Source organism: Phodopus roborovskii, unplaced genomic scaffold, assembly GCF_943737965.1.
Source record: "Phodopus roborovskii unplaced genomic scaffold, PHOROB, whole genome shotgun sequence".
In the NCBI taxonomy this organism is placed as follows: domain Eukaryota; kingdom Metazoa; phylum Chordata; class Mammalia; order Rodentia; family Cricetidae; genus Phodopus; species Phodopus roborovskii.
In genome coordinates, this window is record NW_026126418.1 from 59,535,010 (window position 1) to 59,560,895 (window position 25,886).

The window sequence follows — 25,886 nt, forward strand, 5'->3', positions numbered from 1 at the left end:
AAAAAAATCCCTTGTAAGACTTCAGATGACTAATTTATACTAAACATAAAATATTACACTTTAAAATCCTTTTTATAAAGTAGCTTAAAATGTATACAGTAGTAGTTTATATGTATTTTCAAGGAGTGTGTTTTATGTTTCATTCTCAACAGTAATGTCAAATATAGTCCATGACCCGCATGGACTGTATTTGACACAGCTGCTGAGGTACCAATAATCAACACAAAGTAGGTGACATTTGCCTGGAATATGTTCATGAGTTTACTCCTACATTTTTCTAAGTTTTAGATTCAGGAAAAATCATAAGTCTTCAGAAATCTTCCCTTACTTTTATAGCCCATGATCAACATCTGTGACATTCATTCTTTCACTAAGAGAATAGTTGTTTACTGCTTATACATGCAGCTTATAGGTAGTTGTCAGTACAACAACATGCAAGGTCCATTGAAAATAGACACTGAGTAACTGAAAATTAGTAAACTCTATCCTGTAAATGCAAACAAAAGCAGAATAATGAGGTATAATGGCCAGTACAAACTAAGAGAGAGGGCTGAATTTTGTTTGGAGCATAGTAAAAATACTTAGGAGAGACTGAGTTGTCTATGTCTTCAAAAGATCACTTCAGTACTTCTTGTAAATGATAGGGATTGGTTTGAAGAGAAAACTGAATCCAGAGAAAGGTCTGGAGACCTACAAGTCTGCCGCCAACTAACAATTTGAGCATCCATGGAAAGGCTACCATAAATATCCTTCCGGGATAATGGTATCAACAACTAACTTATCCATGGAGCCCTCATCTAATACCTGTTGGAAACTGAGGCAAACACCCATACCTAAACACTAAGTCGAAATAGAACCTAGATGCAGACGGAGAGGACAAGACCAGGTTGCAGAAACACAAAGAGACAGCTGACCTGAACAAGGAAGAGCTGACTGGCCCCCAGACTGATAGCTGGGAATCCAGCATGGGACTGACTCGGGCCCCTCTGAATGTGGGTTTCGGCTGGAGGGACTGAGCAGTCTGGGGGACCTCAGACAGTGGAGCAGGGATGTGTCCCTGGTGCACAGGGGGACTTTGTAGATACATCCCCCATGGAGGGATGCTGCCTTGGCCTAGAGACAGGAAAGAGGCCCTGGTCCCTACTTCAAGTGACCTGTCGGATCTGCATGACCCCACCTGGATGGCATTGCTCTGCATGTAGAGTTGAGATGGGGGGAAGGGAGGGGAGGGTGGTGGGGTGCATGGGAGGGAGCAGAAAGGGTGGAGGAGGGAGGGAGAGAAGGAGGGAGGGGGAGCTGGGATGGACATGTAAATAGTAAATTAAATTTAAAAAAAGAATTCTGCAGTAACAGTAATGGAAATGATAAAAGTCCTGAGTTCAAGACAATAAATAAATAAATAAACAAATAAATAAAAATACCCTTGATTTTCCTCTGATTTGCTCTAGAAGACTCCCAGAAGGTATAAATCTATCAACCCAAATCCAAGAAACAAATAAATATTTTATGAATACAAATACATTGATACAATTAAAATAATTTCATTTAAACAATAAACAACCTGTAAGACAAAAAGTAATAGAAGGGGCTTTGTTTAGGGAGAATTAGGAGATGTGGCTTTGTCAGAGAGTTGTGTCTCTGGGGATGGGATTTGAAGTTTCCAAAGCCCTCCCCATTCCCAGTTAGCTCTCTCTCTCTCTTTTCAACCCACACTCCCCCATCTCTTTCTGCCTCACAACTGTTTTCTAAACATACAAGCTCTCAGCTACTTTTTCTTTTAGCACCATGCCTGCCAGCCTGCCTACTGCCATGTACTCTTCCAATGGTGGCCACAAACTCACCCTCTATAATTATAAGCAAGCACCCAATTCAATGCTCTTTCACAAGTTGCTTCTGCCATGCTGTCTCTTCAGCTGCGGAACCGTAACTAAGTGTGGTTTTGTTTAAAACTTCATGGCACCATGTATTTAAGTGCCTCCATTTTGCAGAATTTTGTAAAGAAAAAAAATCATTTAATGCATAAACACACTAATTAAAAACTGTCTGAGAAAGAAGGGACATTTTATGAGAGCCATCACTGGATCATCTTTCTCTGTAGTTCCAAGGATGTACTTAGTGTTCAGGGAGTGGAAGGTGGTTAGAGGAAAAAGAAGGAGAAAGGAGGGGAACAGATCATGACTCTAGGGTGTTCCAGAAAGACCAAAAGATGGTGCAACAATTAAGGAAGATGGAAAGAGATAAGCAGCATGGATCCAGTGGGGGTAGTAGTGGTTAGGTGACTAGTTTGGCTTTGTTTTTTTTTTTCAAGTTCTTTATTGAGAGAGAAAGAGAAAGAGAGAGAGAGAGTATTGATGAGGGCATATGTTCTCCATCAGGAGTGTAGAGTTCAGAGGACAGCTTGGGAGAAGTTGGTTCTCACCTTCTACCTGGTTTTCTTTTAAGGTGGAGTCTCTGTTTCTGCATCACTTGGTATTTCAGACTACCTGACCCATGGGCTTCTGGGTATTTCCTTCTCACTGAAATTACAAACCGTTGTGTTACTGCATCCTGTTCTTTATGTGGGTTCTGTAGGCTGAAATCCAAATCTCCACACACGTTTAGCAAATATTTTACCCCTTGAGCTCTATTGCTAGCCAAAGTGATGGTTTTTGATACAGTTATTTTGACTTGTCAGGAATATTCAAGGAGAGATGATGGGTAGTCAGTTACATTTACAGTTTTAATGCTATGAACAAAGGTTTGGTTTTAATTCTAATTAGCATATAGATAGAATTTAAAATCAGAGAACTAAAGAGTACCTAGCAATAAACATCCAGGACAGAACTAAGATTGTATCCCAAGATTGATCTCAGATTGTTTTAAATTTTAGAGATCTGAATGGTGGAACAAGATGTACATAAAGGACCCCAAGAAAGATCCACCATCCAAACAGTCAGGATGAAAACATATGAGGAGACACTGGGAAATCAAGTGAGAGGACAGTACACTCAAAGACGGGTCTACAACAGGGCTATGTAAAGCTCAAAGACTGAACACAATGGAAGTGCCATGGCTATTACATGTGGCAAGTGAAGAGCTTTGGGGCTCTATCTAAAGTATGTGCTTTAACATTCTTAAGAAATTGGGTTTATACACATAGATTTACATTTAAATTCTTGGGTTTGTATGTCTCTTCTATTTAAAGTTTTATGTTTGTTTGCTTCACTGATAATCTTAACACTGTACAAGATTTGGTTTTGAAGCTCAATTTAATTATAGACTTTAATTCAATTGGGCTACTTTCTATTAAAATAGAGGAAAACTATTTAAAAATATACATTTGTATCTCGATGTGATTGCCTTCACAAAACTATGTAAAGATGTGTAACATTTGTTTATGTTGCAGACTATTACTTTAACTGTGTAAGTGTCTATTAGATTTGCTTATGCTGCATTTGTTTAGCCATGTGAAGGTGTGTTAACATACATTTATTATGTAAAGATGTGTTGGTGTTTTACCCTGCCTACTTAAGGCACCTGATTTAGCTAATAAAAAGTTGAATAACCAATAGCTATACAGCAAAGGGATAGGTGGGGCAGCTGAGCAGAGAGAATTAGTAGGAGGAGGAATCTAGGCTGGAAAAGAGAGGAGGGAGAAGTGATAAGGAGGAAAGAGAGGGACTAGAAAGACTCTGGGGTCAGCCATTCAGGCAGCCAGGAGCCAGCCAGCCAGAGTAGGACATAGAGAATGAAAGATAAAAATCCCTGAGGCAAAACATAGATAAAGAGAAACAGGTTAAATTAAGTTATAAGAGCTAGTGGGACAAGAAAAGGTTGAGCATTCATTTAAAAAAAAGTCTCCATATCACAATTTGGGAGCTGGTTAGTTGCAGAAAAGAGAGCCTGCTATGTTTATGTGATATTATCTTGAGTATATTCTAACTGATATGGGGAAAACCCATCTTAGTTGTGTGAGGAACATTCTTTGGACAGAGGACATTGGTCTCTGACATAGGGAATATGTGCATATGTGCAGTATTGGAAAGCATGCATTCACTCATTGCTTTCTGCCTCTGTGTTGTGGATGCAGGGTTACCCGCTGTCTCAAGCTCCTGATGCCGTGACTTCCCCTACAACGATGGACTATAACCCTGAGCCACAAGCTGAAATAGACCCTTTGCTTCTAAGTTAATTTTGTCAAGAGTATTTCATCACAGCAGCAGAAAGGGGATAAAGATAATGGGAATGGCCGTACATGGGTGTATTCCCAGCCTGCTTGAGGGTGAGAAGGGAGGACTGGTTCAAGTTTAGTCCAACCTAGCCTCCAAAAGGGATTAGACTCTGGTGTGGGCTACACAAAGACAATGAGCCTTGGCTACATGGTTAAAACTGTGTCTAAGAAAAAAATTAAAAGTAAAAGCCTACAATTGTACTGCGTTGTAGACAAGGGCCGTTTTTAAATAAAATGTTCCATCTGTTTTTTGGCACCTGGAAGTACTCACTGTCATCAGCTGAGCTTCCAACTGTTTCAGGGAAGACAGAACCTAGGAAGCATGAATTCCCTCAACTTCCTTTCCTCGTTTCATCTTATCTATATCCAATTCATCTACATTCAGACTCATTAAAGCCTGCTTCCTTCTGTTTAAGGTTATTTATCTACTTGAGCTAGTGATTACACCCATCTGTCTCTGGTTCCTCTGAGACCTGTTGGCTTTCTGGATGTATTGTTTTATTTGCATTCTTTCTCTCTTTCTTTTGAGCAGTACAGAGCAGTCTCCCCCTCCCAAGTTAGCTAGTGCCCACTAGATCTTTAGAAAGGCTTATTTTGTGGATGCTACTCTATCCCTAGTTTCTTACTTTCTTCAAGATTTCATGCCAAGGCTTGAATGTTAGTGGTATCATTTTAGTTAAACTGCTAAGAATGAGCCCACTCCTGTACAATGGCAAACAGATACTACTTTTGAGAACAAACTCAACTTCATTCATAATAGCAGAAATAGCACACAAAACTGCATGGAGATACAATTTTGTAAATTTATGAAACCGGGAAAGGTAGAGTGAATAAACTGCTCCTATACTATTGCTGTAGACACTGATGCAGCCAGAGGCATTCTTCATGCCACCTGTCACTCTCATCAAGTGTGGATAGAAGTTCAAAAAGTTACAAGAATTCAAAGAATAATTTAGCACCACTATCAAAATTACTTTATCTTACAGATGTATTTCTAAGAATTCATTCTATATATATTTTTAAAAAATACACAGAAATGTATTACCCCACAAAAATTGAAAGTGATGAACACTATAACTCTTAGAGTAAAATCCAAACTCAATATAATAAGTTCACATAAAATATTAAATAGTTGTAAAAACAGTATTAATATAATTTATTTTTATTGGAAAATGTTCCCAATATTCACCGCTAAAATAAAAAAAAATTGAAGTTAGAGAAGTGTGTAAAGTTATGTCTCAAAGTAAACACACACATCTGAACATATATAAGTGTATACTTTTTACAGAAACATTTGGAGGAGTATAAGTCAATATGAAAATGACTGTTTGAGGTCACAGTGAATAAGGTGGACAGAAAGATGAATATGAGAAGGATTTTCTCTGAAATTCTCCTTTAATGTGTAATCATCTCATCAAGCCATCTAAATTCTTCCATAAAAAGGAAAAGATCTCTTAAAGTACAGCCTGGGCAAGAGCCTTGGGTGTCCGGGCAAGGAAATAAGTACCTGTCTAGAAGGATTGTGCCTCATCCCTGAGTTCAGTCTGTCTTTAAATTCCAAGGAGTACAGATCTCAACAGTGAGGAAAATTGAAGAAACAGACTAATGCTCATGTAACAAAGCGCATTCGATGATGCCAGTGTGGGGGTCTCAGGAAGAGACAGTGCCACTCATAGCTGCTGTGAGCATCTTGATCTCTGAGTTGCAGTCTGCTGAACAGGTGGGATGTCCTGACAACCCCACCATCTGGCCTCACTTTGCTTTACATTACTTTTCCTCAGACTTGTACACTTCATTGCTCCTCTGAGATTCTCTGTCTTTGCCCATATTTTCCTAGTTTGACACATTCATTTCCTGCTCTTGGGGATAAATTTGTTTCTGAGACCCATGATAAGTCCACCTCACAATTTCCCTGGTTTATCTAAGAGGATTTACAAAGTTTCTATAGTTTGTGGCCTGGCAACAGAAGTAACAACAAAATTTCTGACTCCAGATGGGACATCCTTTGTATTTTTTGTGGTAATTGATATGATTTATTTATATTGTAATAAGATAACTTTTTGAACACTGACTGCACTTACATAGGAACTGGGTTCTACTCCCAGGATCCCCACAGCAGATCACAACTGCCTATAACTCCAGTTCTTGTGGATCTGGCACCCACTTTTGGTCTCTGTAGCAATGCCCTCACATTGTGTAAGACAAATACATAGGCTATATACTTACACACATAAAATAGAAGTAAACAAATCTTTCATAATAAGATAACTTTTGTCCTAGATTATAAACCTTAGACTACTAAAAGGATATTTGCATAAATAGTTGTTGAAAATATTTTCAATTAAGATTCATGGAAATTCTGACTTTAGTCAGTTGTGCCTTTTATGTATTTCTTTGTAGTTATAGGTTTGGAGAAGGTGGGAGAAATATTTTCAAAAGCAAACCATGTGTGACTCTACAGAAGAGTCCTGTGGCTTTGTCTGCAGAAGCACAATAACCCTCTGGGAAATTGCCTCCCTTCCTAATTCAGTAGAATCCTCCTATGGTAGAAAGCCTAAGTGCTACAGGTATAGATTCATTGGCCGAGCCTGGACCTGGGTCTAAATTCCAGAATTCCAGTGTCTGGGCCAAGTTAATGCAGTTAGAAGCAGATCTTAAGTCTTAACTGTGGTGACAGGAAAGTCATTCTCTTGCCACCAGTTTGCAGAAAGGATGAGACACAGTGTGGCGGTCTGCTCTTGCCTCAATGAAAATGTCTGCCTACTCTTTATAGAAGGTATTGAGACTCAACCCTGACAGTCTCAAAGGAGATTCTGGAGCCAGCTCTTCCTGACCTTGTATTTCGTGGAGCTGTCACAAGTCAAACACTGTCATAGCTAGCCCTGCTAGTTTAGTAGCATTAGCGGCAAAAAAAGATTTTGTTTGCTAGAAGTTAAGACTCATACAAATTATAAGTTAATTTCTAACTGTCCTGTTGTCACAGGACTCATGTTTCACATTGTAAAAATATCATATCTAGTTTAATTCAGAACATTAGAAACATTTAAAAACTATATCTTTGGAGAAGGGAAATGGTCAGGTGGGTAAAGCATTCACTGTGCAAGCATGAAGACCAGAGTTCAGATCCCCAGCTTCCACATATAAAGTCAAAGACTGTGAACTGGCCTTGTTTCCTAGCACTGGAAAAGCAGAAACAGGGGGGTGACTAGAGTTCTCTGTGCATCCAGTCTAGCTTTACTGGGCTGTGAACAAGTAAGGAGGACCCTTAACATTGGCTTTTGGCCTACACACTAATACAAACATAAATGAGTATGCATACACACACACATACTCACCTTCACAAGTGCACAAGTATGCATACATATACCACACACATTCACTTCCAAAAATCTACACCTATAAAGTAATTGATCATGCTAAGTATTTTGCATATGGAAACAACCAATATTGTTTGAAGATACATTGCAGTTGTTTTTCACTTGCTATGAAAACGAGTGTACTTTTGTAGGAATAGTTGATAGAGATGAGTATATCCCAAGGTGGATCCTTATTAGACACTCTGAGAACTTTTGTCTTGAAATACATCTTGGACTGGGGGTAGCAAGACTATTTACAATCATTCACACACAAACCATTTTCTTTAAGCAAGACTGGAATCTCAACATCTAAATTGTCCTTTGGATCCTGTTATCTGAGAGACCAGTGGAGCAGAGAAGCCCTGGAAAAGACATCAGCGCCATGTAGCCTTCCTTACAAAGCATAAGGTTGTTTGCTTTAAAGTCTCTATGTTCTGCATCACGGGAGAAGTCATCCATAGGATTTTAAACCAGAGGTTATGTGGTTATGAAGAAAGTCAAAGATTAGCAAATAGGTTGGGACGTGCAGGAAAGAGTATTCTCCTTTTTGAATTTGGCTGAATGCTGGCCCCACATGAAAATCATAGTGTTCTTTTACGAGGTTTTTGTGCAGTGACTTTGAAAATGAAATTCTCTGTCTTGTTTTATTTCACTAAAACCTGCTTTAGTATTGAGCATGGAAGAATAACTGAACTGCAATCAAGTCCTTTGGGAATTGGTCTGAATAGACCAGAGTCTGTGCACCACTGTTTTGCAAAGCAGAGTTGAAATCATCAGTACCTATCTTTACTTGCTGCCTTGTCTAAATCCATTCCAGATTGTCTTAGCTTGCCCTTGACTTCATACATACTCTGTAAAATATCTGTATCTAACAGGAGCTGCAAAAACACTGCTTACAAAAAAAAATTCGATTTTCAATCATATTAAATGCTTTAAACCTTTATGGTCTTTTCCTTATTTTGGATGTTTGTCTGAACATTCATTCTTTATAATGATGGACTCTACCACCTCTATTCATGGGGTGCTCTTTTATAATACAATGGAATCAGCAATAACATATCAACCAAAACTATCTAAAAGATACAGCTTCTCATGATGTAGGGTCTCAGCAGCATAATATTGAAGACAGATTTAAATACTGCTTTCCACGGTAAGGAAATACAACAAATTGAAATTCTAATCAGAATATCAAAGCAAGTGTATGTTACCGAGATCCACTGACATGTTAACAATAAAGAGTATTGGACACCACATCCTAATCTCCATTTCTCTATAATCATTTTAATAGTCAACAAGTAGCTAGCTTCAGTGTGGACAATTGAAGAGGTTAAAATACATTGTGCCAGAAGTGTGTCAGCGTGCTGAATAATTTCCTATAAAACTGACCATGTCAAAAAATGTATGTGTCTTTCAATAGACCACAACAAAAGAAAAGTGCTGCCACTTACCAACCCTGCAACCATTTTTAATAACCCCAAATATCTGCATTGTAGGGTATCACTTCCTCATCCAACAGCACAATAAAATAATATTAGGGGCAAGAGGATCATATCTTGCATTTTTATTAAATTTTCTCAGAACTCTCAAGTTAGATTTATATATTTGTCTCTAAGATTAACACCATTTATATGACTTCTGCATGTAAGTTAGAATTCACAGAAACATTGGCACAAGGTCAGTTGCTAAGAAAAGGTCTTGCTTATTTGAAATGAACAAATCCTTTTCACCTCGAAGGTTCATTAGTTCAGAATATCTTAAAATGCAGTTACCTTAAACAACAAAAGAGTGAGCCCTTTTCCCTGAAATAACCATCAGTGAAATCAGGAGAAAGTTTTGTTTTAAACATTAAAAAACTGGTCTGATTTTATCTAATCTGATACATAAAAGTTAAGGGAAATACTCCCTTGTTGTGACAGAGATCATCATTTTACATGCTAAAACTTTCCTAGTTCTTAGTGGCTATTTTATCTGGTTATGTTAGAAATGCGTCTTATGGCTCTCTACACAAAGCCTTAGAGTATTTGTCAAACTGAAATTTAAGAGGCTATTTCCTGTTGTTATAGTGGCCTTTTTCTCTTGTTAATGAAGCTTTGAATACTGCTTATTTTTTTATGTAGCTATAAGTTAAAGGTGCATGGTCTCACACATTTACTCACCCTTACTTTTAAAAGCACTTTCAAGCTAAAACTTTGCCATGCTCAGTCTTTAACAGTTTAATCTAAAATCACAACCAAAGATAGTAGCATAATATTTCCATAACGGAATTGTCAATTTGTTGGTTGCAAACATAAAAAAATAACAAAACCCACTTTTCTATACCAAAGGAAACAAGCTGATGCTTGAGTTGCAAGTAAGAGAAGTGCATTTTGTAGAAATGATTATACATTCCTACCAGCAATACTTTCAAGTTGTTAATATACAGTATGAAGTTAAAATTACATACCTTTTCTCCATGATGACCTGCTATTAAAACTGATATCAACTCCTGTTAATGACTCTTTCAGCAAAACGGAAAGGAGCAAAGTCACATGTCCTATGAGAAGGCCTCTGCTCTTTGCTGCTTCATTTCAGTACTAAAGAAAAAAAAAAAAAAAAAAAAGGCGGGGACAAAGGGTAGCATAGATCTTAAAAACAACCCACTTCCTGGGTACATGAAGCCAACCACACATTATCTAACTTAGAGCTTGCCTTCCTTGCACAGTCAGTCAACAATATTATTATTATCAAGGTAACAGTCAGTTTTCAAGTATTATATATTTACGTGGCCTGAATCAAGTTTAGTGTAGAAGGGAAAATGTGATTAAATTTTTGTCATCAGGTTAGGTGGGGTCAGGGGAGGAACTGAGTGTCAAAAGCAGTTGAAACTTCCTCTTTCTCTGTCTTCTAGTAAGGTCCTAAAAACAGTCTCTCCTGGGTTAACTCATGCATGTTCATGGTAAAAGAAGGCACTGACTACCGGAAATCAAGAGGTCACCTCTGACATAGAGCTGCTGTTTGTCTCACTCTTGACTAGACATACAAGAACTTATTTGTTAACAAGTACACAGAGCTTTGGGCAAATGGCATCAGAACTTCAGCACACACAGCCCCGAGCCTGCAGGTACTCCAGGAGAGTGAGTAGCTAGAGATGCTTGCTGCAACACTGTCCATGAATGAGGTTTCACCATCACATGTTTTCTCTGTGTTCCAAGCTGTTTTGAAATGTGCTGATGAGCATTTGCTCAAGCTGCACAACCCTGTGTTTTTAATGTGAAGGACAAGACAAAAATAAATGGTCCAGGAGCTGTCTTTTTGGGCCAGCTGTTATGCCTCAGCCCACTAGAAGCATACAGTATCAGGTCTCAGTAACAGCCATAACATGTGCAGACCCACTGAACTCCAGTGTTCAGAAAATCAGGTCCTAGGTTACCAGGCTTGGTTAACACTTTGAGATTTGCAAAAGAATCATAAAAGGGAATCTGTGCCTTCCGTATATGTGAGAAAATAAATCACAGTCTCATACCAGCAGACTAATTGGATGAGACCTCTGAGGAACACAGTGGCATATACTGCTTTAGGATGTCATTCAACTCAGTCAGAGTTCCTTCCTGGATGGACCTTCTTCGGTATGTGGGTCCTCAGGGGTGTTGGTGAGTGTTTGCTATTGGACTCAAGGAAAAAGTGGGAAGAATGATAATAGAAGTGAGGAAAGATGAATTCAGGAACCAACTTTGATACTGCTGCTTAGCCTTGGCCAAGCCATTTACATTCCCTAAAATTCAGTTAGTTTTCCATGTAGTGAATCACACAGATATGAAAATTCTACTTCAGGGAGCTTAACAAGTACATTTCACTTATTTTCAAATCTTGAAGATTTGTAGGCATCTTAGTTACTGTTTGATTGCTGTGAAGAGACACCATGGCCAAAGCAAATCTTATAAGAGGGGTGTGGCTTACAGTTTCAGAGGGCTTGTCTATTTTCACCATGGCAGGAAGCAGATGGGCATAGCACAGGAGCAGTGGCTGAGAGCTATCCATCCTGATCCACAACCATCAACAGCAACAACAAAGACAGAAAGAGAGACAGACAGACAGAGACAAAGGGACTGTGCCTAGTGTGCACTTTGAAACCTTAAAGCCTAATCCCAGTGACACACTTAACCCAACAAGGTCATGCCTCCCAATCCTTCCCAAACAATTCTACCAACTGAGGACCAAATATTGAAATATATGAATCTATGGGGCCAGGAAGCATCCTAGAAATTAAAAACAATTAATTTGAAGCCTTGGTAAAATCTCAATAGACTCAGAAATCAAGGATGAACAGAATAAATTAGGTGTCTCCTTTGAAATAAGTATTAGTAAAATACATTAAATGGAGTCAGATGTACTTTTTTTTTCCACAAGGTTTTGTCTTGGTTAGGTCTATCAGGAGTGATGGACACTCATGATTAAGTCTCTGGGTCCTGTGTTGTCACTCATTGGTAGATAGGCTCATTCATTCACAGAAGGGACACTTAGTAGCAAGCTACACATTAGGAAAAGCAGTCTACATTCCTTCTACCCTTGGTTTAGATCCTCACAAGTAAAAACTATTTTTACACCAAAGGATAATGGGATTTATTTGTGGGTCAAATCAGTAGAGGGGCACTGGGAGCCAAAGTCTGAGGCTTTGACTTTCAGCCCCTATTATAACAGAAAACCACTCACTCCACAGCATAGCTCTGAAAGAGTGATATTGAATAATGAAGTCCCACTTTTGGAATTTCATTTAGGCTCTCACTGCTGAGGACGATGGAATTTGAAGTTAGGAGTCATTTCCAGGAGGAGTACTGAAGCCAATTTCCCAGAATGTTCTCTAAAATTTAAATGTGTATCAAATAAATGAAATGAAGTTCACTATAAGCAGAAATATACTATGTTCAAGCAGTGGCTTGGCATTGGCCTTCCCAGGTCAGTCTACAAATAGATTCAATACAGTCCTAATTATAATTGTAATGAGAACTTTTGAAGAAAGCCACTAGCAACTTCCAGAATTTCTATAGAATATGAATATCTAAAGTGCTGGAGTTCATTTTGGAGTAATAACGAAAAGTCAGTTGACTTGCTCTGCTAGATATTAACATGCTACAAAAACATAGATTTAAAAACTCTACCAGGGAACTCCTACAGCTGATAAACACCTTCAGCAAAGTGGCAGGACATAAGCAATTTACAGATTCAATACACTCCCCATCAAAATACCAGCACAATTCTTCACAGACCTTGAAAGACCAATATGCAACTTTATATGGAAAAACAAAAGATCCAGGATAGCCAAAATAACCATGTACAATAAAGGAACTTCCAGAGGCATTATCATCCCTGACTTCAAGCTCTATTATAGAGCTGTAGTCCTGAAGACAGATTGCTATTGGTGCAAAAATAGACAGGTAGACTAATGGAATTGAATTGAAAACCCTGATAGTAACCCACCCACCTATGAACATCTGATATTTGACAAAGAAGCTAAAAGTATACAATGGGAAAAAAGGAAAGCATTTTCAGCAACTGGTTCTGATGTAACTGGATACTGACTTTTAGAAGAATGCAGCTAGATCCCATGCACAAAACTTAAGTACAAACGGATCAAAGTCCTCAACATAAATCCAGCCACACTGAACCTCTTAGAAGAGAAAGTGAGTGGTACACTCGAACGAATTGGTACAGGAGACCGCTTCCCGAACAAAACACCAGGAGCACAGACATTGAGGTGGACAATTAACAAATGAAACCTCCTGAAATTGAAAAGGTTCTGTAAGGCAAAGGACACAGTCATCAAGATAAAATGGCAGCCCACATCTAATAGAGGACTGATCTCCAAAATATACAAAGAACTCAAAATGTCGTTACTAAAACCACAAATAACCCAATTAAAAAGTGGGGCATAGAATTCTCAACAGGGAATCTAAAATGGAAGAAAAATACTTAAGAAAGTGATAAATATCCTTAGCCATCAAGGAACTGCAAATCAAAACAACTCAGAGATACCATCTTACTCCTATCAGAAAGGCTAAAATCAGAACCACCAAAGACAGTTTATTCAAGAGAGGATGTGAAGAAAGGAATACTCCTCCACTTCTGGTGGGAATGCATACTCTACAGTCACTTTGGAAATCAGTATGGCAGTTCCTCAGGAAAATGGGAATCAGTCTACTACAAGATCCAGCAATTCCACTCATAGGCATATATCCAAAAGAGGCACATTTATACAACAAAGACATTTGTTCAACTATGTTTTTATCAGAATTATTTGTAATAGCCAGAATATGGGAGCAACCTAAATGCCCCTCAACTAAAGAATGAATGGAGAAAATGTGGTACATTTATACAGTGGAGTACTACTCAGTGTGTGTGTGTGGGGGGCAATGGAATCCAGAAATTCAAAGGCAAATGGATGGAACTAGAAGAAACCGTCCTGGTAACCCAGTCACAAAAAGACAAGCATGGTATGTACTCACTCATGTGTGGATATTACACACGGATCATAGCATAGGATTACCAGCCTACAATCCACACCACCAGAGAAGCTAGGAAGCAAGGAGGACTCTAGGAGAGACATACATGGTCCCCCAGAGAAGGGGAAAGGGACAAGATCTCCTGAGCAAATTGGGAGCATGAGAAGAGAGGAGAGGGAGTTAGGAGAAAGAGAAGGGGAAAGAGAGTAGAGAGGAGAGCATGAAGGAGCAGGAAAAATGAGTCAGGGAAAGAATAGAGGAGAGCAAGAAAGATACTATAATAGAGGGAGCCATTATAGGTTTAAAGAGAAATCTGACACTAGGGAAATGTCCAGAGCTCTATAAGGATGACCCCAACTAAGAATCTAAGCAATAGTGGAGAGGCTGCCTTAAATGCCCTTCCCCGATAATGAGACTGATGACTACTTCATATGCCATCCTAGAGCCTTCATCCAGTAGCTGATGGAAGCAGAAGCAGACACCCACAGCTAAGCACTGAGCCTAACTCCTGGAATCCACTTGCAGAGAGGCAGGAATGATGAGCAAAGGGGTCAAGACCAAGCTGGAGAAAACCACAGAGACAGCTGACCTGAACATAGGGGAGCTCATGGACCCCAGTCTGATAGCTGGGAAACCAGCATAGGACTACTCCAGACCCCCTGAATTTGGTGTTAGTTAGGAGGACTGGGCAGTCTATGGGTCCTCAGTATTTATCTGTAGAATATGAATGGACCTTGGGAGCCCATTCCACATAGAGGGATATGCTCTCAGCCTAGACACACAGGGGAGGTCCTAGGTCCTGCCACAAATGATATGACAGACTTTGTGGATTCCCCATGGAAGGCCTCATCCTCCCTGGGGAACAGAAAGGGAATGGGATGAGGGTTGGGAAGGGGAAAGGGGAGGAAGGGAGGATGAGGGAACTGGAATTGACATGTAAAACAAGTTTGTTTTAAATTTACATATAACTATTATAAAAAGAAAAAAAAAACATATGTATGTTTTAAAGCTGCTGTGTTTATAGCCAAACAGGAAAAAAAAAAAAAAAAAAAAAAAAAAAAAAACTAATGGCATAGTATATCCTACATTAAAAATAAATAAATCAAACTGGATGGTGATGGCACACACCTTTAATCCCAGTACTTGGGAGGCAGAGGCAGGGGGAATCTCTGTGAGTTCAAGCCCAACCTAGTCTACAAAGCTACACAGATAAAAAGAAAAGAAATAAGTCACCGTGACATGTTTTAGATATTAAACATCAATAGGTGAGAGAATAAAAGGTGCAGTAGTGGAAAATCACATTATTAGCTGGATGAGAGATATCAGAGAATGCGAAGAGAGTGTCCTTCGTGGTAGAACCGAGATGTTGCAGGGTAGGAGGAATATTCTGTCTGGCATTCCTGAGAAATGGCATAGAGTTCTGTGAGACTCTAGCAAGCTCCAAAGGATGGACCAAGTTATTACAATTACCCACAGCTGGTACGACTGGGTCACAGAGCAAGCTGAAGCATGAAATAGGCGACAATGTTTAAAGTCTTGAAGGAATTTGAGAGTAGACTCACCAAATTTCATCTTGAGCAGCAAAGGAAACATCAAATGTAGGCAGAATACAGATGGCTTCAGAAGAGCCCAGCGGGAGCACTAAAACACTGGGGCTGTACATAGGGTTAGAGTGTTGGTATCCTGGCATTATGCTGACCCTGGCCCCTGACAACTGGCAGGATAGCGCACCCGCATTCACAGAGATACTTACACAGCTCAAAGGGCCCTGTGTTGTGTGGCTACACCATGGGTATGTCATGCCTTATTGACCGCGTAAGGACTCCGTACGCATGTGCAAGCTTCACCCTTTTAAGCGAGCTCCTCCCACTCCTCCCCTCTCTTTCATCTCTGTTCCTGGTTAGCTAACACCTACCCCTTTCTTTGTTCCCTTTCCCCAATAAACTCCATGTGGGTTATGTTCAGTTCTGTGGTTCGTGTTTCATCGCCTACAGCAGCAACTGAAGCAAAGTAACAACATAGTGCCCTCTGAGAAGCTGGCAGTGCTCACAGTGCACTTAGCCAGTGTGAAGCTAGATATGAAGGTGAGAGACTAGGGAAAAGCCTGAGCTAATGGTATCTATTTGGAGGTCAGCAACATTTCCCATTTACTTGTGTGAGACTGGATGTGAAAGCCTAGAGTGATTGTAGAAAAAAGAAAGGTGCAGGCGGGACTCTCAGTGCTCAATAGGAAGACTGTGAAAGAAGAAAAATGACTAAGAAGAGGAGGAGCTTGTAGAGTCTGGTGTCTTGAAGAAATCAAATTAAAATGTGTTTTTTTTTTTTTTTTTTTTGAGAGAGAGGTTTATAAATTGTCAAATGCTGCTGGTGGGTTTAAGAATTAAATGGAAGTGGTCAAACTGCCTTTAGATAGGGAGTGATAGAGGTCACTGTGACCTTGATAAAAATAGTTCTTGTTGGATATGAGGAAGAAATATTGTTATAAGGAGCTGGTGTGGTGACTCAGGAGATGAAGGAATGTACTGCTATTTCTCATGACCTGTGTTTGACCCCTGGGATCTACATGGTGAAAGGAGAAAATCAAGTCTTAGATGACACCCTCTGACCACGGCACAGAAACCAAGCTGTGTCCTAAACCTTGATCAGAGAGCCTTACAGAATGTTCATAATGGCCCAGAGAAATTTTCTGAGGATCACAGAAGTACTTGGGAATTCTCTGTGGTTTTAAGGACTGATGGTTTGGAAATATGAGTAAGATAAATGATAAAATTTTGAATTTCTCATAAAGAATGGATAGTGAACATCGGAATTGGATATTTATAGGGGAAAGAACATGATGATTCTCACAAAGAAGTGTTACACTATTCTAGCAAAAAGAAATTGGATGCATTCAGTCTCTCATTCATCCAAAAAATAGAAAACTGTTGTTTGTTTTAGTTATATCACCAAGATCCAGGGATCCAATTTCTTTGAGGTCACTAATGTTAATGAGGTAAGGCAGAGAGTAAGCATATTATTAGTTAATATATACGAATTAGAACAATTGCAGAGAATGTAAAGCAAAGTCAGCAGACAAGTATACATAGTTCTTTGAAAAGAGGTATGAACTTGATATGGACTGCTTAAGGTGGATGAGGAGATAAAAGGTTTGTTGTTATTTTTGTTGTTGTTGTTGTTGTTGTTTTTCAAGTCTCCTGTCAAACCTCTGTGGGTTTGAATGAAGCAGTAAAGAGAAGAAGAGAAGAACCTTGTTGACATAACCCTAAACAGAAAACTTGCTGGAACAATGACTTCAAGGAGGAGAAGCAGCATGGTTAGCCTCAGTTTAGATGTTGACAATCCACCCTGAGGGGAGAAAAGCAGATAAAGGTAGGGAAGTGTGTTATGTCTGGTAAGAGGACACGTGGTGCAAGACCTGGAGCTACTCAGGTGTGTAATCAGACAACTAAGATCCAAATAAGGAAAAGCAGAGGCAAAGTTGAGTTTACTTAGCAATTTAAAATGTAACTAAAATGTTTGATGTGTCTGGAAGCAAAGAATAAGTGGGAACAGAGTTTGGGATGTTAAGGTGAGAAAAGGGTTTTATGGATACTGTACAGGTTACTAGGGAGCAATGCCTCCTCACCTCCATCAAAGCATAGTAATTGCACCTTGACATACGGTACTCATCTTATATGTTTGGGTTTTATATCAAGCAGGGCTGCACTCCTATAATTTGTTTAACTGTCTACAAAGTAAAGTCTCCAGAGGCTGCACTGGGCTCAGAGATGGACTTTGGGCCACAGGACTGTGGGTACTACACATTGGCCAGGTTTCAAAAACATGGGCCTGATCTCTGGGCCTCAGGAGCCATTATGAGAATCCTAAATATTTCACTTTCTGAGGAGAGAAGCAGAAGCAGGTATATTTACGAGATGCCTTTGTTTCCTGTCAGTGGCGATGCAAACTGGGGTGGAAACTTCCTGTTGCAGCAGCATGCCTGCTGAGATGATGGGCTATGCCTGTACAGCCAACAATTGTAAATGCACAAATTAATGCTAAGCACACAGCCATGCCACCTTCTCTGAAAGAAAGCTGACTCTCAGAGGGATGGCATGCTCAACTAACTGAGCAAAGTTGAATGCAATCCCCTTGCCAGGAAGCTTCTAATACAGAGGAAAGAGGAGATGGTACCAAGGCTGTCTGAAGCCATGAGTTAGAAGCCTTTGCTGCTTGGAATCCAGACCACAGAGTGTCTAAAACTTCAACATTCGACATAAGAAGAACAAAAAAAAAAAAAAAAAAAAAAAAAAAAAAAAAAGGAGAGCTTGTGAACACAAGGCAGAGCAAAAGTTGAAGAGAAACTGAAAATGAGTTCATGCTGAGGTGCTAAAATTATAATCACAGCTCTCATATTTGAGACCTAAAGGTAGAATTCCATGTTAAGCTGCTGTTCAGACGGTGAAACCTCTGTGCCCTTTTCAGGAAGCAAACTGGAAATTGCCATGCCACAAGTGCTGTCCTCAAACTAAAGTGTTCAGCAGTCTGCCCCATCCCAGCATAGCAGGAAGTGTTTGTGCAATATAAAGATGCACCCTTATCAAGAAACTGTCAACCTCTGCCAAGGTTAGCAGCAAAAATAAAGAACACAGCGACTAGGTTCCTTAGAGACAGATGTCATACAAAACCTGGGGGTTGGGTCAGTATCTATCTAAAAAGACTGACAAAAGCCTGTGTTGCTCAGGGGGCCTCTGGGGTCTCCCTGACCAACAATTTCTGAGACAGAATCTCTTTCCCAAAGACCCCTTTTCTCACAGCTCCTGGAAGCAGCCATATTTAGTTATGCAGAGGGTGTCTTGGGCTTACAAAATAGTAGGCTTTCATGTGGTTTATTCCTATGGTCCCTCCCCAATCTCCCCTGTCCCTGTCTTTCTGCTTACACATTTGTGTTCCTCATGTTGACCATTTGGATGGGAGTTGGATAGAATCTTAAAGTACATTTGAGCCACAATTCACTGATGACTGAGAATGTGGAACCCCTTTTAAAATGTTAATTGGCCATTTGTATTTTTCATTTTGACAACTCTGTTTAGTTCTATAGCCTACTTGTCCTGTTTACTTATTTATGTTTGTTTTTACAGCCAGATGAAAGTTTTCCCTCCCCAGTTCCATACACTCCTCCTTTGTTTCTCTTCATAAAAGAGCATACTTCCCATGAATATCAACCAGCCATGGTATATCAAGTTGCAGTGAGACACCTTCTCTTCTATAAGGCTAGATGAGGCAATTCAGAATGAATCCCGAAATCAGGCAATAGAGTCAAAGACAGCTGCTGCTCCCACTGTTAGAAGTCCCACAGGAAGACCAAATTATACAACTGTAACCTATATGCAGAGTACCTAGGTCAATCCCATGCAGCCTCCCTCCCCTCACCCCCCCAGGTTTTTTGTTCAGTCTCAGTCAGCCTCTATGAGCCCAGGTTCTGTGTTTTCTTATGGTTCCTTTGACACCTCTCCATCAGGATTCCCTGAGCTCTGCCTAATGTTTGCTCTAGATCTCTGCATCTGTTTTCATCAGTTGTTGAATGAGCTTCTTTGATGGCAGTTGAGCTAGGCAGCAATCTGTTCTTCTGAGTGTGTGTGTGGCCTGTCTCACAGCCCATTTTTAATATACTGTTTTTATTAATTCTCTGAGAATTTTCATATGTCATTTTATCTTTCATCCTGATTCCTCCTAGATCCACATCTACCTTCCTACACACCCACTTCCTCCTCAATATGCCCTCTCTCTTTCCCTCATATCCATCAAATCCAAGTTTTACTGTTTATAACTTCGAGGGTGTGGAGCCACCCACTGGGGCATGATCAACCTAATAGTGTCCATACCTTTCAAGAGATTAATTTTGAGTTCCTCAACTTAATTTGTTGCTTACCTCAGATAGAGTTCTTCACCAGATTATATAATTTGAAGAAACCATTTAAATGCTTTCTTATCTGAGTATCCATCCTTCCTTTCTTCCTTCTCTTCTTCCTTCCTTCCTTTCTTTCTCCCTCCTTCCCTCCCTCCCTACTTCCCTTCATTTCTCCCTCCCTCCTTCCCACCCTGCCTCTCTGTTCTTGCTTTCATTCATTCTTTCTTTTGCCAACTGCTTTTTTTCCCCCAAATAAACAGAAGTGGCAGAGTTGGCATCTTTTCTTTTCTAATCTTAAATAAACATCTTTAAAGTCTTCTTTGTTGAAGTTAGCATTGAACTTGCTACACATGGCCTTCCTGTTGTTGAGATACATTCCTTCTATATCTAATTTATTGAGCACTTTTTTTCCTTCATCAAAATACCTATCTATTCACTTATTACATGCATTTAAAAGTCAATATAAGTCAATTTTAGGTACTTCTTGAGGATATGCTAAGACATTTTGGCCAAAGAACAGCATGAACAGTGGTCAGTATCATGATATCCTGCACTTTGATTTTTAAAACAATATGTGAAGAAAGCCTTTAGCATTGAATTTTATACACTAAGTTGAAACCCTCTCATACACAGGGGTTGTTAAACTTTTATAACTTAAGTTTGCATTACTATTTCAATATTTTAGCTTATAATTTCTATCCAATGTGTTCAAGACATAAATATAACATAAGCATATCAGTGTGGTAGATTCAAATGTAATGCCAACATCCCTGTAAAAGAACAAAATAACGAAGCTACTTGAATTTCACCTCTAGGCCTACTTACAGAAACCCAGAAGCACCCCACCCCTATCCCATGCTACATCTATCCCCTCTATTCAACCAAATTTTGCACATTCATATTAAAGTAGGCTGGGTGCTCCTACATCGATATCACTAATTAAGAAAATTCTCTGTAGGCTTGCCTGCCTACAGTCCAATTTATAGAGGCATTTTTAAAACTGGAGTTCCCTTCTCTCAAATGATACTAACTTGTGTCAAGGTAACATTAAGCTAGCTATCCAAAATATAAAAATTTAAAAAAAAATCAGGAAAAGAACACACAGGAAATCTAAGACACCATGCAAGACCAAACCTTTGAATTTTAGACATAGATGAGGGAGAAGAATCCCAAGACAATGGCATAGACATAGATCTTCAACAAGATCACAGAAGAAAACTTCCCCAAACTAAGGAAAGACACACCAATACAGGCTGATATTTTCTCAGCCTAGACACATGGAAGAGGTCCTAGACCCTGCGCCAAATGATATGGCAGACTTTGAAGATCCCCCATGGAATGCCTCACCCTCCCTGGGGAGCAGAAAGGGGATGAGATGGGGGTTAGGAGGGGGCCAGGAGAGGAGGGGAGGGTGAGGGAACTGGGATTGACATGTAAAACAAGCTTCTTTCAAATTTAAATAAAAACAAAAGGGATAAATAAAGGAAAAAAAGAAGGAAGGAAGCAAGCAAGGAAGAAAATCTCCATGGCATATCATAGTTACAACATTAAGTATACAGACAAAAGACTATATATTAAAAGCTGGAAATGAAAAACATGGTCATATATAAAGTGAAATTGATCATAATAACTTCTGATTTCTTAATATAAGAGCCTGGGGCAGTGTATTACAAGTCCCAAAAGACCATAAAGGCAAGCATAGACTAATAACACAAAGTAAAACTATCCACCATAGTTGAATGAGAAAGCAAAACCTTTTTCCAGTATGAACAGTCTAAAAAACTTATAATCAACCAGTCAAACTTAAAGAAAATACAGGAATCAATATCTCAGACTAAAGAAAAGAATAAGCATGACAGACCATAGAAAGAAATACAAAGACATAATTATTAAAGCATATAGTACCACTTAGAACACAACACCAAAAATTTACTCACATTTTAATAATAACTTTAAATACCAATGATCTTAATTCTCTAATCAAAAATACACATACAGACTAAACAAAATCCACCTATCTGTTGTCTGCAAGAAACATATCTTGCTTATCATTAAAGATAGGCACCATTGTAGGATCAAAGAATAGGGAAAATAACATCAAATGAAATGACAGAAATCAAGCAGGCATTGCAATCCTAATATCTGCCAAAACAGACTTCAAACTAAAACTAATCAGAAGAGATAAAGAGGAATTCTTTATTCTAATCAAGGGAAGAGTTAACCAAGAACATATTTGTATTCTAAATATGCATGCACCAAATTCTGATGTACTCAATTTCAAAAAGAAAAAAATAAATACTTTTGACTATCAAGACAATTTAACCTCATCATTAATTGTAGGTTATATTAATACCCAACCTTCTCCAAGACAGGCTGTGGTAGTTTGAATGAAAATGGTCCCATAGGTTCATAGGGACTAGCACTATTGGAGGTGTGACCTTGTGGGAGTAGATTTGGCATTGTTGGAGGAAGTTGTCACTGGAAGTACCATTTGAGGTGTCAGTTCCTTCACTTCATGCTGCCTATTGATCCAGATGTGGAACTCTCAGCTCCTTCTCCAGGAACATGTCTGCCTGCATGTTGCCATACTTCCCGCTTTGATGATAATGGACTGAACCTCTGAAAGTGTAAGCCAGCCCCAATTGAATGCTTTCTTTTATAAGAGTTGTATAGTTATGGTGTCTCCTCAAAAAAATAGAAACCCCAAGACAGAAGTTATTACCAGGGACTGAGGTATTGCTATGATAGACCTGATCATGGTTTTGTTTTGAGGAATTTGAACTTGGGGATTTTGGACTAGAAAAGCAACTGAATGCTTTTAAGTGGGGTGCTTAATGGGCCATCATAGTAGGAACATGGGAGACAATAGTACTAAGAGTGATTTGAATTGTGGAGATCTGGCTCAAGAGGTTTCAGAGGAAAATATTAGTATGTGGTATAGAGGCTGTCCTTTCCATATTTTGGTGAAGAATGTGGCTACTTTTTGCCCCTTGTCAGAAAAGTCTGCCGGAGGCTAAACTAAAGAGTTTTGGATTGTTTGTATTGGCAGAAGAAATTTCAAAACAGTCTAGTATTGACTCTGTTGTAGGGTTATTAATGTTCACTCTCATGTAGCTCCATAAGGAAAAGGAGCACGCTGAGCAAGGAAAAATAAAAAAATGTACTACAGTTCAAGTAGAAAAGAGGCACCAGGGAGTGAAATGGAGCTAAGTCCTGTCTTTAAGGAGATAAGCAAATTAAAGAAAAGCCAATGTTAGATGGAATAAAGGGGATAGTGACCTCAGGGCAAGACCTCGCTCAGCTAAGCTTCCAAATTGTAAAAAGAAATTAAAGAAAAGCTTAGAGCTGGGTGTGGTGGTACATGTCTTTAATCTCAGCACTCTAGAGTCAGAAGCAGGCAGTTCTCTGAGTTTGAGGCCCACCTGATCTACAGATTAAGTTTCAGGACTTTCAACCTTAAGTGAAGAAAACCATCAAAAATAGAAAGCAGATAAACATATAATTCAATGTTCTATCCCCAGCATCAAGGATATCTTGGTATCTTCAGCCATGTGGTTTACAGTCAAGGACAGAAGAAAGGGATTATTTCCATGACTAGGGAAAGCTCTTGAGACCAGCCTGTCATGTGTCCCTGCATGGAGGCCTACAAGGACCATTGTGTGAAGCTGTGAAATTGACCCATGAATGTTGGACATGCCAGAGCTGTGGGATACATGCTGAGGAAAGCTGATAATAGGGACTGGAACAGGCCCAAGAAAAAAGAAGTGTGCTGCAGTCAACAAAGCTGAAAGGAGTTGGAGATCTGAAGAGATCTATGACAGTAGACATGGAGATGTAGGTTGGACAGAAAGTTTTCATTCTTGCCTTTTTCTAGTATTTCTTGACCATGCTCCCTTCTGGAATGGTAATGTGTATTCTGTGCCATTGTGTGTTGGAAGTATGTGATCTTCTTTTTCATTTTATTTTACAGGGGATTACAGTTAAGAGATTGCATGAGTCTCAGAAAACTTTGAACTTTGGGCTTTTAAACGGTGTTGAGACTGTAATAGACTATGGGGACTTTTGAAGTTGCATAGAATGCATTTTGCATTATGAGACAGCTACAAGCCTATAGGGGCCAGGGAGCAGAATATGGTCATTTGAATGAAAATGGTCTGGCAGTCTCAGAAGGCAAACACAGCTCTGCCCAAGGTCTCTAGACCTTGGGTTTGAAGAGTTCACCTAAAAGCATGTCTGGTGCATCTGGTGATGGGCTATCAGGCACCATTATGTTGAGTGAATACAGGGTTGTGGAAATGGAGGAGAGAAAGAGGCAGAACCATTCATGTTCTTGGGAAAGAGGCAGATCTGAAGAGGGGAGGGCCGTATGGAATGGGTTGAGGTAGATGCCCTTCTTGCCACCCAGAGCCATGCTGCTGTATGGGCCTGGGCTGCTGCCAAGGGTCATGATTTCTTGATGCAGCTGTGGGGGTCTGCATTGATGTCCAATATTCCTGTTGCCAGTGAGGGATCTGTGGGTTCCTGGAGTCTGGGCTACTACCTGTGACCAAGTTGGTGGCCAAGGGATATTCTCCCACAGGGGCCATTTCGATCCAGGATTTCTGTCTCACCCAGAACCATAGTGACATCCAGCCCAGACTGCCTAGGGCCATGTTTTGGTTACATCTAGGCACTGAGTTGGCATCCATGACTGCTATTGCTACCAAGGGCTGTGCAGAGGCTAACAGTCTAGGCCAATACCTGAGGCCACTTTGGTCTTAGAAGGTCAAGCTGCCACCAGAGCCATAAAGACCTGGTGGCCCATGCTGCCACTCAGGGCCTTGATGTTGTCCAGTCCCAAAATGTTGCCCTGGGCCATGTCTGAGTCCATGGCCTACTATAGCCAGAGTCTATGTTGATGTCCATGGCTCCTGTTACTCTCAAAAGCTGAGCAGATACCAGGGTCTGGACTGCTACCTGGGACATGTTGGCATTTGAGGCCATGCCAGAACTGGGGCCATGCTATAGGGTGATCTGCAATGTCAAGTAGGACCATGATGATAATTGGGGTCTAAGCTGTTGCCAAGTATCATTTCCATGATCCTCCTGCAACCTGAGTCTGCACTGATGTCCATGGACCAAGTTACCACTAAAGTCCTCACTGATGCTCAGAATCTGGGCCTCGACCTAATGTCTTCTTGGTGCCTGAGAGCTGTGCTGCTATTGGGTCCAAACAGACATGAGAGACATATGCTGGCACCCCAAACTTGGGTGAGATGTGGGCCTGAGTTACGACAGGGGTCATGTCCAGGTCTGTGGCCCTGTTGCAGCCAGGACCTGTGCTGATGTTCGAGGCTCCTGTTGCCATTGAAGGCAGTATGTGCTTAGGATCTGGACTCACACCCGAGGCCATGCGGGGGTTTGAAGGACACACTGCCTTTAGGTCCATGCTGATCTAAGTGTACTGCACTGCCAACTAGTACCATGGTGATATCTGAGCCCTGGCTGCTGCCAAGGATCATGTCTTGGTCCATAGTCCAACCACAAGTCCATGACCTGTAGTGCCAAAAAAAAAAAAAAAAAAAAAAAAAAGGCCACACATACATCAGGGGCTTAAGCCACCACCTAGGACCAGATTAGTATGTGAAGATTGAGCCTCTGCTAGGCCCATGCAGATCTGAGTAGCTTACAACGGTCACCAGAAGCTGTGCTATCTTCCTGGCCTGGGTTGCTGCTAGGAGCCATAACTGGGTCAGTGGCTCTATGGCAGCCATGGTCTCTGTTGATATATGATGTCTGTGGCTCCTGTTACCATAGGAGAATAGGGCTGCACAGAGCTGGCCCTGCCCCTCACTTTCTCCAGCACTAGGAAGAACTGGCGCTGCCCTTCTGGCACAACTCCATGCCTGGGCAACACAGTAGAGCTGGGCCTGTAAGTGTGACAGCAGGAGAACTTCCCTTGCCCCCTCCCTCAT

The 25,886-nt window shown here is 40.2% G+C and overlaps 1 protein-coding gene across 1 annotated transcript in view; it reads right to left on the bottom strand.

The window, feature by feature from the left end:
• Arhgap15 (Rho GTPase activating protein 15) overlaps positions 1 to 10,149 on the bottom strand; it is a 620,277-nt gene extending 610,128 nt beyond the window's left edge. The window contains exon 1 of the mRNA XM_051184740.1: positions 10,010 to 10,149. Within this exon, the coding sequence (XP_051040697.1) occupies positions 10,010 to 10,020 (11 nt within the window). The 5' untranslated portion in view covers positions 10,021 to 10,149. The remainder of the gene's footprint in view (positions 1 to 10,009) is intronic.
• Positions 10,150 to 25,886: the final 15,737 nt, after the last annotated feature.